This window comes from Lampetra fluviatilis, chromosome 8 (genome assembly GCF_964198595.1).
Source record: "Lampetra fluviatilis chromosome 8, kcLamFluv1.1, whole genome shotgun sequence".
In the NCBI taxonomy this organism is placed as follows: Eukaryota; Metazoa; Chordata; class Hyperoartia; order Petromyzontiformes; family Petromyzontidae; genus Lampetra; species Lampetra fluviatilis.
The window spans coordinates 15,818,397-15,837,118 of record NC_136282.1 but is presented as its reverse complement, the minus strand read 5'-3'; the positions used below and the strand labels follow the sequence as shown (position 1 = coordinate 15,837,118).

The window sequence follows — 18,722 nt, the reverse complement described above, 5'->3', positions numbered from 1 at the left end:
GCGCACGAGCGGAGCTGAGTGAGGGAAATCTCTCGACGCAGTCGGTGAGCGATGGCAGTCAGCACCACGTGTTTGTTAGGATTGCTCGCTGCGAATGTTGTGAACGTGGCAGTGGCTGAGAGGTGACGCGGGTCAAAGCCTCCCGCGCGGAGACGGTATTCCGGAAACACGGCGACAGGAGAGATCTTGGTTTTCTGCTTGACAACATGGCTCTCGGCAGGAGAGATCTTGGTTTTCTGCTTGACAACATGGCTCTCGGCAGGAGAGATCTTGGTTTTCTGCTTGACAACATGGCTCTCGGCAGGAGAGATCTTGGTGTTCTGCTTGACAACATGGCTCTCGGCAGGAGAGATCTTGGTTTTCTGCTTGACAACATGGCTCTCGGCAGGAGAGATCTTGGTTTTCTGCTTGACAACATGGCTCTCGGCAGGAGAGATCTTGGTGTTCTGCTTGACAACATGGCTCTCGGCAGGAGAGATCTTGGTTTTCTGCTTGACAACATGGCTCTCGGCAGGAGAGATCTTGGTTTTCTGCTTGACAACATGGCTCTCGGCAGGAGAGAAAAAGCTTTTCCAAGCGGTGTGCGCGTGTACGTTCGTGTGTGGGGAGCGGAAGTGTAGTGGTTAGCATGCTGCGCTACGAACCTGCCGACCCGGGTTCGATTCCTGCTCTATTCCGGTCCTGGGCCTCCCCTAGATCGACTCAGTCTCAAATGAGTACCTGGTGTGGTATGTAAACATCGTCAATAGGGTGACAAAAGTGGCCGGGCATGGTGTTGGCTACCCACTCCCTCGTGTGCTCGCTCACAGCACCTGCCCTAGAAGTCTGTTAAGGCTATACGGAGGATCTTTGTCTTTGTGGTGCACTGTCCAGTCCGTGGCATTGCCACTTGTGTTGGCCCGTTCAGCCCTTTTCAACCGGGCGGCGGTGGTGGTGAGTGTGCACGTGGCTGCCTGTCGTCCACAGATGTTGCGAATTCCCCTTCCTGTGGGCGTGGAGGAGGTGCTATACACTGGCTAGCCAGCAGAACGTAGTACAACAAAGTGTGGACTAATATCATCTGTCTCCACTGTAGAGTGTTGCCCCCTCACATTCGTGGGTGTTCTCAGGCTGCTCCGGTTTCCTCCCGGCTCTGTAATTAAACACTCACAAAAACGTTAAGACGTTTTCAGCCAACTGCAGAACAATTTTGCGGAACAATTTTTGGCGCCGGCTCACCGCCTGGCAGCCTTCCAGCTTGTCTGTGCTTCCTCAGCGATTGTGAGATTGCAATTTGGATGAAGTACAGAAATATATAAAACTAATCACGTGATTATTTTTTTTTACAGTTGCCCCGAGGTCCAGAGACAATCCGCGCCTTCGTGGAAGCAATTCCGGTGTTTGATGATGGCGGCAATGTTTTGAGCTTGGGATGCCCTGAGAGTGCTTTATTCTTTAATTTTGTATTCTGTGCTTGCGGTGTTCGTGTCTGCTCTCGTATCCCGCGACACTGCACGTCTCGGGCTGTTTCCGCGGTGATTTTATCACCAGTCACAACGAGTGAACGTGGTTCACGCCCGTCGGAAAAGTTAATTTTGGAGTGCTCATAGCTTTACACAAAATATAATAACTCGACAACAGGTTGCAGCCTTTTCGTCAATGCAATGCGGTGTTGGGGGTCGTTTAATCATGCTTCACCCACGCTTGTCACTGTGGGCTCTTGAAGATGGGATGGCCCATCACCGGTTCAGACACCGCTCGGCGCTGATTTTAGCCACCGGGTGAATTCGAACTCGCTTTGCCAGGCTCACAGCGCAGTGCACCAACCACCGCGCCACCGCTCTCCCATTTTTAACTAAAACTGCACTTTAAAATAACACTTTAAAGTGCAAATTATTTCAGCGCAGTACAGCGCATGCCTTCCATCAAAGCAGAGTCGCTTTTGTTCAGCCTGTGAGTGACCGAGCAACGATCGGCTAACCGCCCCTCTTTGATGTGGCCCTGTCATTGTTGTGCAGGATGGGCTGCTCACCCCTCACGCTGCCTCCTGCACTTGTGCCTCCTGCTGCGATGACATGTCCCTGGTGAGTGCGTGTGTGTGCGCGCGTGCATGTATGTGTGTGTGTGCGCGTATGTGTGTGTGTGCGCGGGCGCGTGCGTCTGTGCATGTGTGTGTATTTGTATGTATGTATGTGTTTGCATCCCTGCGTGTATGCATGAATGTGTGTGTATGCATGTGCGTGCGTGCGCGCGTGCGTGCGTGCGTGTAGTGCAAGTGCATTCCCCACTTTGTCTCACTTTGTCCCGTTTACCGGGCCATGGCGTGTGCGTGTCTGTCGACACTTAGTCACACACTCAGCCAAGCCACCACACTGCATCCATTTTGCTTCTTGCTGGCTGCTGCTGGTTTTATTCACCGTACAATTTTTATTGCCCCCCCCCCTCCCCCACGGCCCCTCGCCCCCGGTTTTACCATTGGTGTCGCGTCATAAAACACAAAAGCCATTTGGATTTCTCGCACAGCACTTCAACCCCCGAGAACAGCCCACAGAAGTGGATATCCCAGTGCTACCTCTGAGATCCAGAGAGTAGGGGCAATACCTTCCCACTTGCCCTGCCGCTGAGAGGAATGTTCGTTGCATGACAGTCAAACCAGTAATTATTGACGAGCTAGAATATATCTTAATTAAGTGCAGAAGCAAATTTAATGTGATGAGATTTTTTCGTGCAGTCATTGATGACGGTGCTGGAACTATCAATTCCATTACACTTGACATCCCGGTTTAAGCGCAAGCAACGACCTGATTTGTAACACAGGATCTCAGCGGTGCCGGCCATGCTCTCTGTCCTTTAAGGCACTTGTTAAAAACGAACACGAGCCTGGCGCGCCGGCTTATGGAAAAGAAAAGCACTTAAAGAGTTTCATTGTAATCCCAAAAACCCCTACGGCGCGGCGTTGAGGGCTTATACCGTGGCCCTCTCCCACCCGGCGCCTCCTGATTCACGCTGCCTTCCTGCTGGTGGTCAGCGAGGCCGCTGCCATTGTTGTCCACACCGCCACCGCCGCCGCGCGATTGGCTGTTTATTTCCACGAGGCCGGGCCGAGTGGGGGATGCCGGGCGATCCCGGTGAAACGGAGCGCATTGTCGTCGCACGGACATGATCGGATACAGTGAGGGAAAAAAGTATTTGATCCCCTGCTGATTTTGTACGTTTGCCCACTGACAAAGAAATGATCAGTCTATAATTTTAATGGTAGGTTTATTTGAATAGTGAGAAACAGAATAACAACAAAAAAATCCAGAAAAACGCATGTCAAAATGTTATAAGTTTATTTGCATTTTAATGAGGGAAATAAGTATTTGACCCCCTCTCAATCAGAAACATTTTTGGCTCCCAGGTGTCTTTTATACAGGTAACGAGCTGAGATTAGGAGCACACTCTTAAAGGGAGTGCTCCTAATCTCAGCTTGTTACCTGTATAAAAGACACCTGTTCACAGAAGCAATTAATCAATCAGATTCCAAACTCTCCACCATGGCCAAGCCCAAAGAGCTCTCCAAGGATGTCAGGGACAAGATTGTAGACCTACACAAGGCTGGAATGGGCTACAAGACCATCGCCAAGCAGCTTGGTGAGAAGGTGACAAGAGTTGGTGCGATTATTCGCAAATGGGAGAAACACAAAAGAACTGTCAATCTCCCTCGGCCTGGGGCTCCATGCAAGATCTCACCTCGTGGAGTTGCAATTATCATGAGAACGGTGAGGAATCAGCCCAGAACTACATGGGAGGATCTTGTCAATGATCTCAAGGCAGCTGGGACCATAGTCACCAAGAAAACAGTTGGTAACACACTACGCCGTGAAGGACTGAAATCCTGCAGCGCCCACAAGGTCCCCCTGCTCAAGAAAGCACATATACATGCCCATCTGAAGTTTGCCAATGAACATCTGAACGATTCAGAGGACAACTGGGTAAAAGTGTTGTGGTCAGATGAGTCCAAAATGGAGCTCTTTGGCATAAACTCAACTCGCCGTGTTTGGAGGAGGAGGAATGCTGCCTATGACCTCAAGAACACCATCCCCACCATCAAACATGGAGGTGGAACATGCTTTGGGGGTGTTTTTCTGCTAAGGGGACAGGACAGCTTCACCGCATCAAAGGGACAATGGATGGAGCCATGTACCGTCAAATCTTGGGTGAGAACGTCCTTCCCTCAGCCAGGGCATTGAAAATGGGTCGTGGATGGGTATTCCAGCATGACAATGACTCAAAACACACGGCCAAGGCAACAAAGGAGTGGCTCAAGAAGAAGCACATTAAGGTCCTGGAGTGGCCTAGCCAGTCTCCAGACCTTAATCCCATAGAAAATCTGTGGAGGGAGCTGAAGGTTCGGCCTTGAAACCTTAATGACATGGAGAAGATCTGCAAAGAGGAGTGGGACAAAATCCCTCCTGAGATGTGTGCAAACCTGGTGGCCAACTACAAGAAACGTCTGACCTCTGTGACTGCCAACAAGGGTTTTGCCACCAAGTACTAAGTCATGTTTTGCAGAGGGGTCAAATACTTATTTCGCTCATTAAAATGCAAATCAATTTATAACATTTTTGACATGCGTTTTTCTGGATTTTTGTTGTTATTCTGTCTCTTACTGTTCAAATAACCCTACCAGTAAAATTATAGACTGATCATTTTTTGTCAGTGGGCAAACGTACAAAATCATCAGGGGATCAAATACTTTTTTTCCTCACTGTACATCTGAACTGGCCGTTTGCTTATTTGTGATTTGGACATTGATTCATTGACATGTTTTACCATCGATGCGAGAAGTCTCTTTTCCAAGAGTGACTTGGGTCAACAAGTAACAAGAACCACGCTCATATTTCAGACCTGGGATGCAGAGCTAAGAGGCCCACAAATGGAGTTCGATTATTACTCCTTTGCATTGAACCAGCTGAATCAAATTCCCATCCTGCTCACGTTCACTCAAAGTCAAAATTAAATAGATTTTCTGCTCATGTAAGCACTGAGGCTGTATTCAACACCTGTTGAAATTACACATTCCTCTGGCGGTGGTGAGTCTATCCATCGAATGACCACTGTTGATTCTGAAAAACAAGGGTTACTCATATTTATTGATCCCGTGATACTCATTTTGTCAACCCTGCAAGGACGATGGGCTGAGTTACCCCCCCCCCCTCCCGCGACCAGGGTTTGAACTCACATCCTTCTGCTTGCGAGCCACTCGCTCTCCCGCTTAGCCTCCTGGCCACTGCTCCTTGTTATCGCCACTCGCCAGCATTTGGCATCTTTCGGCTGAGATATGAATGGGCGTTGACATTTGAATTCCGAATGTCAAATTCCATGCCTGGCGGTATAAATAAATAAATATAAACCTACAACTAGTGGATGCACCATAAGGGCATGTACAAATTAATAACCGTGGGAACGTGATAGAAAGAATGAACGTTGATTTTACGAGTTGCGGTAATTAGCGTGACAATGAGCACAGGGGTTCAATGTGAGCGTGTCTGCAGCGGCATTTAGTGTGCACCACGTCGGTGATTGGGGCACCTGAAGAGGAGCGCAATCAGGGGGTCATTCATCGCCACGGGGGTCGTGGCCCCCACCGCATGCCGCGACGATCGCGTTTCGCTCGGTCGAATTTTGCGCCCTCGATTCGTGTGCGTTTTGCGACTGCGGTTTCTCTGCCCGCGTTCGGCGTTGCCGTGGGAACGCCGCAGTGGTCGTTCGTGACCGTTCGCGGATTGCGCGGTTACCCCTCCGCCAACGCAATCGCACGGACGTACGGACACACGCTGAAAACCCGACGGCGTTTACCTCCGCGCCGGTTTTCCGCGGTCGTGCCATAGAGCTCTTAGGTGCACTTTCGGGTTGCTCCGCATATCGCTCGCAACAATGTCTTCGGTTTCTGCAGAAGTTCGCAGCAGCGTGGTGAGAAACGTTGGACAACGACACGCGGTGCAACCTGAAAATGCATTCAATCGCTGGAGGGTATTTCAATGCGAAGGCTCTGTCAGCCATTGTTATTATTCACCATTGTTTTTTGAGTAAAGCCATGCAACGATGATCCGACAAAATCAGTGTCGTGAAGGTCCTCACCCACCCGACACAGCCAAACAGATGAATTGCCACGTGGCATACAAGCGTTTCACGTGCCAGTCACTATTGATTCAGCTCACCTACCGGTAGGTTATAGGAGAATCCTCGCATCCAAATGTGCCAATTGGATGCGACGTGTCGTTTAAACATCGCGCGGCTTAACCCCGAAATCAATCGTGCGTGGTATTTCTCTTTTCACCCCAACCCTGGGCTCCCTCGGAGGTGCAGTCGGGCCCCGTGCGGCTCTTCGTGCCGTACAAGCGCCGAAAGAAGGACATGGAGCTCTCCCACCACAAAAAGGACGGCTCCAAGAACATCACCCTCTTCCCCGCCACCCCCACCTGTAGGGTCCCACGGCGCCCCCCCCCCCCCCAATCGACACTGCCGCTGCGTTTCCACTCTCGGTTTCTCGTTCATTTCCATCCCAGAAGGGATTTCCTGCTCAAATGAGCCCAGATCCCTTTTATGCCCGTGAGCCGGTGCCGTAAAAATTCCACAACCCTATCCAGAGGACAACCACTGTCGACTTTCCCACAAAGTGACGTCTATTTTATGGAGTCCAGAGGGATGATGGGCCAAGTTGACCCCCCAACCAGGATTTGAACTCTCAATCTTGCGATTGTGAGCCACTCGCTGTGCCACTGAGCCACCTGTATTTAGTCACGGACGTTTCCGTTAATCGTCCTTGCAGGGACGTTTTTCCTAAATACTTTACTTGAATCGCGAGGCATGCCTAGGGATTGATTTGGTAATTATACGCGTGCGTTGCATTCTTTTACACAAATTAGTGTGTGCGCTAATCCTTTAATCATGAAAGGACCTTTGGATGTTCCAACAAACAGTGCTTACGCACGGTTAGACACAGTTCAGAATTGTTCTCGTGACTCTAATATGCACAAAGCAAACAAATCAAGGAAATAGTGCAGATCGTATAAGATTATTGCTGATGCCGTGGGTGTGTGTGTGTTTGCTTTAACATTTCCGTGGGGAGCCGTAGTGCAGCGGTTAGCGTGCTGTGCTACGATCTCAGCGACCGGAGGTAGATTCCCGCTCATGGACAGCATCAGTGACGAATATCTGAAATGTTCTTGGGCCTCCCCGAGGTCGACTCAACCTCAATTGAGTACCTGGGGCGATGTGTAGTGAACATCGCCACTAGGGCACTAAGGCGGCCGAGCGTGGTGCTGGCCACCCACCGCTAACAGCACTTGCCCCGACAGTTTGTTGAGCTATAGGGGGGATCTTTATCGCTTTAGTCCTAGGTTTAAAAGACGGTCAGAGGGAAAACACGATGATTCATCGTCATATTTGTACCATCAGAAATTGAACGTAACATTTAAAAGCGCGTACACTTTGTGAATATTTCCTGAATGTTAATATATTGAAAGGGGTTTCATGGGAAATGTTAATGATGCGCCTGCCGACGACCGAGACACGCGAGGTAAGAAGGCGGGCTGCGTCAGTCGCTCCGTAATTCTCTCGTTACGCAATTAAGAGCCCTCAGCTCCCGGGGTGGGAATGTCGCACATCGAGTGCTGCCGATTTAACGAGGCCGCAAACTTTTTACTTTTATATCACGGTTGCTGAGCTGAGCACAGGTCCGAAGGCATGACACGTCAAGTGGCAAGCAACAAACGGCATGATTGAGAGTGCCACATAGATCAGAGTTGTGGTTGGGATTCCTTGCATCGAGCAAGGTTATAAGAACTTGGGGAAAAGCGACGATGGGAGGGAATCGAAAGGCATTCCAAAGTGGAGCGGTGCGAGGGTAGAATCAGAAAGGAAAGTGTTGTGACCTGCAGTGTGGTGGGTGAGCGAGTGGGTGAGTGTGTTGTCATCTGCGGTGTGGTGGGTGAGCGAGTGGGTGAGTGTGTTGTTGTGACCTGCAGTGTGGTGGGTGAGCGAGTGGGTGAGTGTGTTGTTGTGACCTGCAGTGTGGTGGGTGAGCGAGTGGGTGAGTGTGTTGTTGTGACCTGCAGTGTGGTGGGTGAGCGAGTGGGTGAGTGTGTTGTTGTGACCTGCAGTGTGGTGGGTGAGCGAGTGGGTGAGTGTGTTGTTGTGACCTGCAGTGTGGTGGGTGAGCGAGTGGGTGAGTGTGTTGTTGTGACCTGCAGTGTGGTGGGTGAGCGAGTGGGTGAGTGTGTTGTTGTGACCTGCAGTGTGGTGGGTGAGGGAGTGGGTGAGTGTGTTGTTGTGACCTGCAGTGTGGTGGGTGAGCGAGTGGGTGAGTGTGTTGTTGTGATCCGCAGTGGGGTGAGTGAGTGAAGTTCATGGGGACAGTAACCATGGCAGTTGCGATAGAAGAGTAGTAAGGAGGATGTAGGAACTGGATGCTCCACCCCAGATATGACATCATCAGGATTCCACCGGAGTACGAGTTTGTGCTTTGTACAGCAGCGGTAATGGTTGTTTACCGTTAAAGACAAAGGCTTTGTCACCGAGAAGAATACCCCCCAGGCTTCTCCAGCCCCTCCTGAGCCAGAGTGGCGGTGCGATGATGCCACCACGAGACTGGAGGAAACAGACCGGTGAACCCGACCGCTCTCCCCAACCCCTGTGCGTGAACGTGTGCACGTGGTTCTGTGCGCGTGCCCAGACGGCGTGGCGTCGACGGGCGTGCTCGACGGCTCTCCCCCCGAGCTGCTGCCCTTCGAGCGCGGTGGCGGCGTCGGGGAGCACCTCGCCGCGGGCCCCACGCTCCTCGCCGACCCCACCGGCCCCGCCGCGGACGTGTACGGCACCTCGGCCGGTGAGCGTCGCGGGCGGCCTGCATCGTCGTCCTCATCGTTTGTTCTAAATATTGATAATAACGCTGATGACGATACCTGCGTTTATGTTGAACCTGCAAGGGTGCGAATCGTATCAGAGCCGAGGGGACCACCTAATGGCAGCTTGTCCATTGTGTGGCACGAGGCGGCGGGGCACTGGTCTGCAAAGTGGGTTGGATTCCGCCCCTAGGGGGCGATGGTTGTGACGCGTAATCCCAATTGATATCGCACGTCACGTGAGTGCGAAGCAAGTCCCGAAGAGCCAGCGGAGTCAACGGAGCTGGATTGAGCAGAGTTCTGCAGGCAGGTAGCGACCGATACCATTGTGCACACTGGCGTGTACGATAAAGCAACACAAAGGACAACTCATGTTTAGGGACATCATTGTGTGCTTAGGATCTACTACATTCCATGCACGGTTTTAAAGCGTGAGTGATCGGACGTGCTCTTAACTGGCGTTACACTTCCAGAGGGAATCGTATGGTCAGGGCGGTCGTGCGGGTAGCATCAGTGCGTGTCGTTGGGCGCGATGTCCGCGTGTTTTTCGGCGAGCAACGGGCGGCACAACGCGAAAACACTTGTCGGAGCGCCGCGCAGCACAGCCACGGAGACCGACGCAGCAGTACTCACTTTATCCACTTGGCGTGATGATGGACCGAGACGACCCCCGACCTGTCGCCCTCCGCATATTTGTCGCGGTACCCTTCCACGAAGCAAGACACCTCTGTCTTGCTTCGTGCCCCATTGTTCCTCTACATTTAGCCAAGCAAGTATTTTGTTACTGTGCAGACAATTATAGTAATTGGCTCTTTCTCCGCGTCCAATTTGCTTACCAATTGATTCACCCCAAAGTCTGCCGTCGGCTTTGTGATCCCGAGGGTCGGTGTCTGCAGTGGGAGATTGCGCCGATCACTACCTGGATGTGGCTTCGGTGGAGGCTGCCTTGTTGTTTTTTTCCCTACGGATAAATTCACGGCATATCTTGGAGATCTGCGATATGTCCCTGTGGTTTACGTGAGCAGTGGGTGCCACAACCCTTACCGACTCACGGGGCATCGTCGGCCGTCGACAAATTTTCGCGGACCACCCTGCCCTATTAGCATATTTGTATAACTTAAAACGACTCTAATCGCCGTGCGAAGTGTTCATTAAAAAGCCATAAAAATCAGTAGATTCAGTCAATAGCCAGCTGGGTTGATGAGTCGTGAATAAAATAACCACGGTAATGATGATGACGATTTGTGTTTAACGCAGCGCGATAGGGCCTCCTTTGCCAGTACCAAAATATGAGAATAGGTTTTCACCTTTTTTCTGGCAACAAAAGAGGTGTTAAGATGTTTAAACACCAAGCTGAAACCTTTGACAAGAAATCATGTCTGCATTAACCATAATACTTTTGTTTGCATTCTGACCACAAGTATTGTGGTTAATACAGACATGATTCCTTCCTTGTAAAAGGTTTCAGTTTGGTGTTTGAACATCTTAACACCTGTTTTGTTGCCATAAAAAAGGGGGAAACCTATTATCATAGCGCGATAGGTGACTTACATCGCATCTCATTCAAAACATTTGAAAGGGCACCCACAGTGCCAGCTCTCCCTGTGTGAACAAGGCAATCGGGCATCAGTGTGGCAGTTGGGGGAGATGATTGCTCCTGTTTGAGTACAATCTAAATAGCTTTGCAATTGGCAGTAAAAATTAGATGGTGTTTTTTGAGAAAAACATCGAATATCCAACTGTTCCCACGGCAATGTGGGCCTCAGCTGGGAACTGCTGGGCTGGAGTACCGAGGATGATATGTCAATAAAAGCCACTGTGCTCGACTGTTGACCATAATTTAAAGCTCTTTGACATAAATTACTTTTTATGACCTCGTAATACCTTCCTACGTTGCATTAATCATATAGAGATGCAGTAGAAGATATGCAGGCAGAGACCCTGCATAATGGGCTTACTTCACAGAGTACATATTATTATGAAAGCAGTGAACTCGACCGCATGTGACGCAGGAGGTGCCCTGCCCCCGGGCACCTTGGCGCTCGTTCGGGGCCGACGAGCACCGTCGCCCCTGTAATCTTCGCGGTCATCGTCGGCGCGGTGATTAGACAGCGCCACGAGGCGAGACGCGACCTCGATGGCGAGGCGGTGCCTCCCGCGGCGGGGACGTCGCTCCAGCGGCAAGGCCCGTCGAGATTCGCCCAGCGCGGAGGCCGATTGCACTGTGACGACGATCGTTGTGCGGCCACGTTGACGTGACGCTCGTGACGCCCGGCGCCGAGGTGGAACTCGAGCCTCTTGCTGACGGAGGCTGTCAGGGACGTGTGACGGCGTGAGCCCCGCGCCACGGCCCGCAGGGTGTTTTATTATTTTTCCAGCTGGGTAGCTAAGGCCTTGATGTTTGTGACGGAGCTCGCGCCATTTCCAGCCACGAGGTTGCTAATTGCCGATAGGCTTGGCGCAGCTGCCGACATCTCGCGTTCGATCACAGACACGGCAGGCGGTGTGCGTGGGATGTTCACCCCGTGGTTAGCGCGCTGCCATAAAAATGTAAAGGCGTGAAACTTGCTGACACCACTGCTGGCGGAAGGGGCCTCCACGAGTGGAAGCTCTGTCGAGCCCCTCTTACAGATACTTGGGTCTACTCGATCACACTGGCCAGACGTCTTGGAATACCAAGGAGCGCCCACACTTTACCCCACCACACGTCACACGCCGATCGTAGGCTAACCGTGGCGTACCCATTGATGCCGCTGGGTGAAGAGAAGCTCAGAGGGGAACTGGAACCGTTGTTTCAAACTGGCGCGCCGGGAGGATGACGGACCGAACCGGCGAGCCCTGCATTGCACGTTCGGTGTGCCGCTTGATATTGCGCCGTGGTAGCGGCGCCGCGCTCCGGTGCGCGCATGTCGCCCGAGCTCCGACGAGCGCGGCCTACAGGGGAAATTTTCGTGGGTGAAACGCCGGCAGGCCGTCAGATGCGCAGCATGGCGAGGGCACCTTTTGGCATTGGAATTTTTGTGTCGTGCTGAAGGCGACGGCGTCGAGGTCCGGGCAGACAGGACCAGAAGCGGAGACTCCGTCGCGCCTGTCGCTGAAATGATTCGGCCGAGGAGAGGTCGGCACGGCGGCTCGTAAACTCGTGGTTCGCAACCCTGAGTCGCGCGGATATGTCAGGTGGTAAGATGTTCAGACACCAAATAGACACCTATCACAAGGCATCAAAGTCTGCATTTAACCACACATTCTTGTGGTAAAACTTGCAAACAAACGTGGTTTGATATTAATGTGTGTATCGTCCTTGAAACTGATTGGCCTTGTCTCACCTGTGTTAGATCAAAGAACGCCAAAAGGCAAACAGAGCAAACACAATGCAAACATCAGAGCCCGTGTGGTTAATGCAGACTTGATGCCTTGTGATATGTGTCTATTTGGTGTTTGAACATCTAACACCTCCTGTATTCTTGCACGAAAGGCTAAAGCCGATGCACTTATTTTTTTATTGTCGTGTGTTGAGTTTGGAGAAACCGTTCGATGGCGTCTGGGCTCACCGGATGGATTCCGTGAAGTGTGTGTGGGGCAATGATTGGGTGATGCAATGTGAAGACGAAGCAGGAGGCACGCAGGCACACACACGCAGCAAAGTTTGGAGTTAAAAAGATGCAATGGGTAAATAGTGAACCCTCGTCTCGCCTTGCGGGGAGATGAGCTTACGCGGGTTAGGGTTAGGGCAAACACGTCCACAAGTAAACCGATTGCTTTGAGAAGCAATTAGAACAGCCTCGCTGCACTGTACTCTTCACGCCCATTCCACAGAGGTACACATTCGTACAGTGCATGTTTTCGTAGCTTCATTTACATACCTTTTATAATTATCCGTGTTGGTTTTATTTGTGCCTGGGCCACCCCTCTCCCCATTACCCGGGATAAATTGAGAGTTGATTTAACCCAGATTAGAAATCCACATTCATTTGCATTTCGTAATGAAGCGAGCTCGTTTGTTTGAGCCACGGTGTAACGGGTTAGCGGCAGAGTGTGAGGGCGACGGACTCGGTGTGATGTCTTTGCCGGTCTCCAGAGAGAAACTGTGTTGAGTGATGTTTTTATTCGACCTTCGCTTGACTTTGTATGATTTCACATTTACTTCTACTCAATTTCATTCACACGGCACGCGTTTACAATTTTATTTTTCACGAAAAAAAATGATTCGATGACTGTGGCGGCGGCATTCTGCGGCCGGCGGCAGCGGTGCTGGCTTCGTGTTCGTGGATTATTACCCTGCTTGGACGCCAATGCTCGTGGATTATTAACCTGCTTGGACGCCAATAACGCCGTCGCGAAGCTAGCGCGCGGCCGGATGGTCGTAATGAAATGTGTGAGCATGGCACGGGGGACGTCGCCTATTATTACCACAAACCGTTAAAGGTGAACGCAAATTGCGTTGTGTCTCATACCGTTTATTTTTATACAGACATGCTGAAAACTACAAATTATGTTCGGACTGCATTCTTGGCAGTGGTGCACAAACACAAATTCCAAAAACTCAACAGATTCATCAATAATGCTGCCCTAAAAGAACATGGGTATATATGTATATTTGAATAGATAAAAGGTAACTTTCAGGCAATGGCCCTTTCTAGGTTCAGGGTGATCCACCAAACCTGGCTGCTGCCTCCACAGTGCCAGACTACAGGCGGCCACGTGCAGCAGTTGCACAGCCACCGCGTACGCAGTGGCAGGATTGCCAGCCAATCCGTGCCACCTCCCTCACCACTGGGACCAATTTCTTGGCAGGCGAGAGACCTTTGTGGCAGCGATATTTTATGTTGTCACTCGGTACGAGGTGTGTGTTAGGTGGACTGTCCCCAACGCCACACCGTCCAGTCCCCACCAACCTCCCCGTAACGCAGCGTGGGTTTCACGGTCCTCGTGTTCCCATGATTCAAGGCCCCCATGGGGGACCACCGTAGGAAACCTGAAGAGAAATATAATGGCTTCTGCTGTGAAGGAGAGGAATGTTTCATTCTCTACTCATTCTGATTGAGGTGTCAGCGTGTGGCCAGAGTTGTTGACATGTGTTTTCGCGTTACAAAATTGAAAAATAATGTCAAGAACCGAACTGAACGAGGTCACGAAATAAACAAGGTTAGAAAAAATAAAATATAATTCACTTCGTTTTGAGGTGTAGACGTTTTCTTTGGAATCCCCTGCATGCAATTTTCCTGGCTTGCTGATGGTGTGCTGGTTTTTAACTGCTGAGCACGTGGATTCCTGAAATTTAAACGGCCTCACAGCATATTTAATATCGGAAGCTGTGGCCTCACAATAGGAAAAAACGTATTCGCGAAGCACATCCGCCGTCCGCATCAGCAGAGCCGATGACCGGAGACGAGCCGCAACATTGCGAGGCTACGAGCCGACCGTGCCCCTGCAGCCTCGTGATCCGGTCGCGTGCACTCAGAGTCACCCCACCGTTATTAGCTGGTTAAGATCTTACCCGTGAAGTTCAAACCAAATTCCAAACGCGACTGAAGGCTGCGGTGTTTGCCATCAAAATTCTTATTTTGCCAAGGAGAGTGCGACGACTGGATAAGGTCTGCGTGTTCAGAATTATAAAGGGCGTGGAACCGGCCATGGGAGATTATCAACCGCAGCGCAGCAATTGTCTCGCGAGGGACGTGCCGTGTGATTCCCGCAGTCTAAATTACGGGCTACGAGGCCCCCTCTGTGCCATCGTGTGCCACGCAACGGGCTCGTCATGGACCGTGCCTCTGGGCTTGCGCGCTGGGGAGATGCGTGCTCTGGGAGGGAGCGGGAGTGCCCCCCCCCCCGCCACAGGAGAGCCACGCCAGAGAGAGGGATTTAAATCGACCGGCGTAGAAACCTGGCAGAGGCGGCGCTGTCTTTACCAAGACTCACAGAACTGTCTTGGTCCTGAAGGGGGAACAGCACAGCCATATGTTCCCTGCATGAGAATGCCACTGGTAATTAATTTAAACCACGGAAACATACTAATCAGTAATCACTGCCACCTTCATTTACAAAAGAGTCATCGAAGAGATTTGAAAAATCACGTGGTGGCTTTTAATTTGAAAGCGAAGTCTGCCTTGTTTAATATTCTGCACAAGCTAAAATTATCCTTGTGAGAGCATTTTGCTTTGCTCACGACTTGTCTGTCACGCTGGTTTCGGGCCGTTCCGTAGGGCACCCACGGTCACGTTGTGCGTGGAGGTGGTCCCGAGCCGACAGCTCCGGGGGTGAAGGTGCACGGCGAGCGCCGATCGTCTCCAGCGGCCGCCACTTATTGGTCGCCGCGGCGTCGTGGCAGAACGTCGCGGCGTGACCGCGGCTCGGCGAGAACGCTCGCGGCTTGAGTGCCCGTGTGAAGGTTGCGGCGCCACCGAGCCAGAATTGTGTCGCTTCGGTGACACGGGACGTGCTGCTGCCGTTTCACAGTCAAGTGGAATTATCTCGGCTCGTTGCAGCCTTAGTGCAGAAGCGTCACTTCGGTGCTCAGGCTCCCGAGCACCGTTGCAGCGAGCCAGCACGTGCATTTCACCGAGTGAGTCAAATAGAAAACAAGTAGTGCCTCCTTTATTGTTCAAATTCTGTTTTTATTATTGCTAAAATAATTAAATTAAATATGGCTTTCAATTGACCGTCAGCTCCTGAACTCTTCAACTCAAACTGATCATCGGCGACGCTCACCAGCCACCTCTGAAGCGAATGGCGAGAGTGGCCCAGCTGCCAGCAGCTGCCAAACATTTAACGCTTTAAACGTTGACACGAGCTACGGACATCGGTACCGTTTCTCGCGAAGCAAAGTAATGAAGACGTGCCGCATTTCGCCAGCTAGAGGACGCCATCAACGTGTGGCGCAAGGCGCGGGATGGACATTGAGCACGCGGGTGGCTAACAGCACGCGGGAGCAACGGACGCCGGCAAACCGAACGGAACGACTCTGCGCTCGCACTTGGGCCGAAATCGCCGGCAGCCGAATGGCCCTGCCGGACGTGGCCACGCTCCGTGGTGCGAACGCTCGCAGCGTTGCCTCGGCTTTCGTGGGCCCCCCCCCCCCCCCCGTGGGCCCCCCCCCCCCCGAGGGCGTCTCTATGGAGCCGCCCGGGGGCCGCGCTCGCTCGATCGTGCGGCGCGTCGGCGCTACGAGCCACGGTGTGTTTGGCAAAACCCGACAAAGCGACAGCCGAGGCAATTGCCTCGGCCCCGGTCACGGCCGGCTTGTTCGTGCCTGGCTAATGGTCTGTGAGGTCTTGGGTGAGAAAACTATATCGTCATTAATATATAAAAGATTACTTCTAAGTAACTGCACCAGAAAGGTTACAGCACGAATCTTGGTAATTGGATTTTGTGTGCGCTGGACAATTGGTTTTAAAGGGGCTTAAAACATAAAATCAGTCGAAGAGCCAGTCCGTACAGTGTGCTGAAATCTTCAATCGGTGGCATGCGTTGATAATTGGGACCCGAAATGTTCGCGGTTTTGGAGCGAGTACACGCACGCGCACTTGCGTACACGCGCACACGTGTGCACGCGTATGATACGTACACGCATACGTGCATACACGGCGCGTGCCCGCAGAGAGATCTCCCCGCGGTTTTCCCTCTGTAAGCAGCTGGACATCTCTCCCCACCGGCTGCCTGCGCTTTGGAAATCGTCGTTCATCTCGGTTTGAGGCCGACGCAAGGTGTGCAGAGCGGGTGCGCTGCCTGTCGCGCGTTTGGGCTGTCATGTGGCTGGGTAGGAAGATGACGCGCGTTAATTTAGAGCCCGTGCCGTGACCGCACTTTTGCTGCGGCCTAATCCCCGTAGCGTCCGGAGAGGTGGACGGGGATGGAGAGAGAGGGAGAGAGAGGGAGAGAGAGGGAGAGAGAGCGAGAAAATGGCTGAATTGATGGCTTTTGGGAAATTTCATTATGTGCTTGCACTGCCTGCGTTCGTGCACGGACGTCCAACTATGGGTTTGTCGTGTTACTTATTAAAACGCGCCCTTCTTTCCCCATTACGCAAAACAAGTCAAATCGCATTGCGTAATAATGTCCGCACCAGAATGTAAAGGTTGAAACATCTTGAACGAAGGAGTTTGAGTGTTTTGTATAAACAAAAAATCTTCACGGTCATCAATGCCGTGTTGACGATCGATCTTTAAAGCAGCTTTGATCACGGTGCATTGAATTTTTTTTTAGTTATCGTGTTTTCAGTCTCAGTTAAAATCAACGCGAGACCAAACGGAGCCTCGGGCCAGCGTTATTGACAAACGTGTTGCGTTTAAGCTAGTTGTGCTTATACACCACCGCCAGCGTGGCATCGCAGAACAATTATTTTAGAAAACAAAGGTCGTTGCCTTTCGCCGGCAATCGGCGTGGCTCCGCGCCAGCAGCGTGACCGAGCGTCCGAGTTCCCGGCGCTCGGCTTGGGGGAGACGGGAAGCCTTCCGTGACCTGTGACCCCTGGCCGGCACAATCTCAGCGCAGCCCTGGAGATTTGCGACGGCCTCCAGGGATCCATTTCTGGCTCAAACCCCGCCGTCGATGATTTATGTTTTGTGCACTTCGCACCGAAGAATTGCAGTGGAGAGAGAGAGAGTGGGGAAGGATGGAGGCAGAAGGATTCTCGTGCCCGTGCTTAGATTGCGCGTATATTTTTCACATCGCTCGCATACTTGTTCTGCCGTCTTGCTCATCGCTGCGATGTTAAAATCGGTGGCCAGGGCAGAGGACTCCGCACATGGAACATCGATCGGGTTTCCACGCCGCTTGCTCACAGCGGGCGATCTGTCCGCTGTTGGCAAGCGAAGCTGTACGTGTAGCGGTGAGCTCGTGCCGCTGCCCTCAGCGAGGAAGTCGCCTCTTTGCGCTGCGTATGAGTTCGGGAAATGGGCGGCTCACCTTGAATGTGCTTTTGGTCACCATCTTCATGCAATTGCCTTTCCCTGTCTCCACATCGCTGACCATAAGCCTGGCTCTGCTGATGAGAGCAGTAAGGTTGCTGGAGCAAATGCTGCTTCATGGTGTTGGTCTGGGAAGGCAATTGGCTGATGGACTAAGACATTATTTTATTATTATTATTATGTATATGTGGAGGACGTAAAGTATGGCTGGTTTATATACCTGAAAGCTTTCGTGACTGCAGGAATTCATATTCTTTGGGTCTTTCGGTAAAGTCACGTAGATAGGTTCAAATGAAATATTATTTTCTTTGAATATGGTTATATATGCTTTTACCCATGATGCTCCATGGCAATGGGTAACGAGATTGGGTATGAGCTTTATTTGAGTTGATCGACCGATCAACTCTCCGGGCCAGTGTTATCCGGCAGCAGCATCTGTTTTAGAAAGCAATCTTTGGACCAGGTGCAACCTTTAAGGACCTCTCCAACAGACTTGTTAAATAAACACAGCAGTGTCATCCAAGGTTATTGGCAAGAGTACTCCATTTAAACTATGGGCTATGTATTGTAAAAAATATATATATATATATATATGAGAAAAGCTAATTAAATATGAAAGGCTTTGATTAAATCTCACTTTTGTTTTGGCCACGATTATCCGTATGTCTCGCCTTTAGTATGTGCAGTCATCCGAAGCCCGAGTAGTAAATTGAACATTTGCACATGAGAATAAAAACAACCGTTCCATTGTTGGCTGCGGCGATGCAGCAACTCGCTTGGATTTTGGCGTTGCTGAAGGCTCTGAGTTATGCGCCGCCGTGATATAAAACGTATTATGAATATAAGTAATCTTATTATTGTTTGTATTTTGGTGGCGCTGACAGCTCGGGGTGATGTGCCACGGTGGATAATGCGGTACGCGCGTGCGCGCCAGTCCCATTGCTTTAAT

At 51.3% G+C, this 18,722-nt stretch overlaps 1 protein-coding gene across 17 annotated transcripts in view; it reads left to right on the top strand.

Moving 5' to 3' along the window:
- Positions 1–18,722, top strand: part of LOC144933954 (deformed epidermal autoregulatory factor 1 homolog) — a 53,136-nt gene that overhangs the window by 22,238 nt on the left and 12,176 nt on the right. For 15 of the 17 annotated variants that reach the window (XM_078859308.1, XM_078859306.1, XM_078859305.1 and 12 more), the window contains exons 6-8: positions 1,998–2,063; positions 6,325–6,445; positions 8,699–8,851. In XM_078859308.1, the coding sequence (XP_078715434.1) occupies positions 1,998–2,063; positions 6,325–6,445; positions 8,699–8,851 (340 nt within the window). The remainder of the gene's footprint in view (positions 1–1,997; positions 2,064–6,324; positions 6,446–8,698; positions 8,852–18,722) is intronic. The other 2 variants (XM_078859307.1, XM_078859322.1) reach the window with 1 other exon arrangement.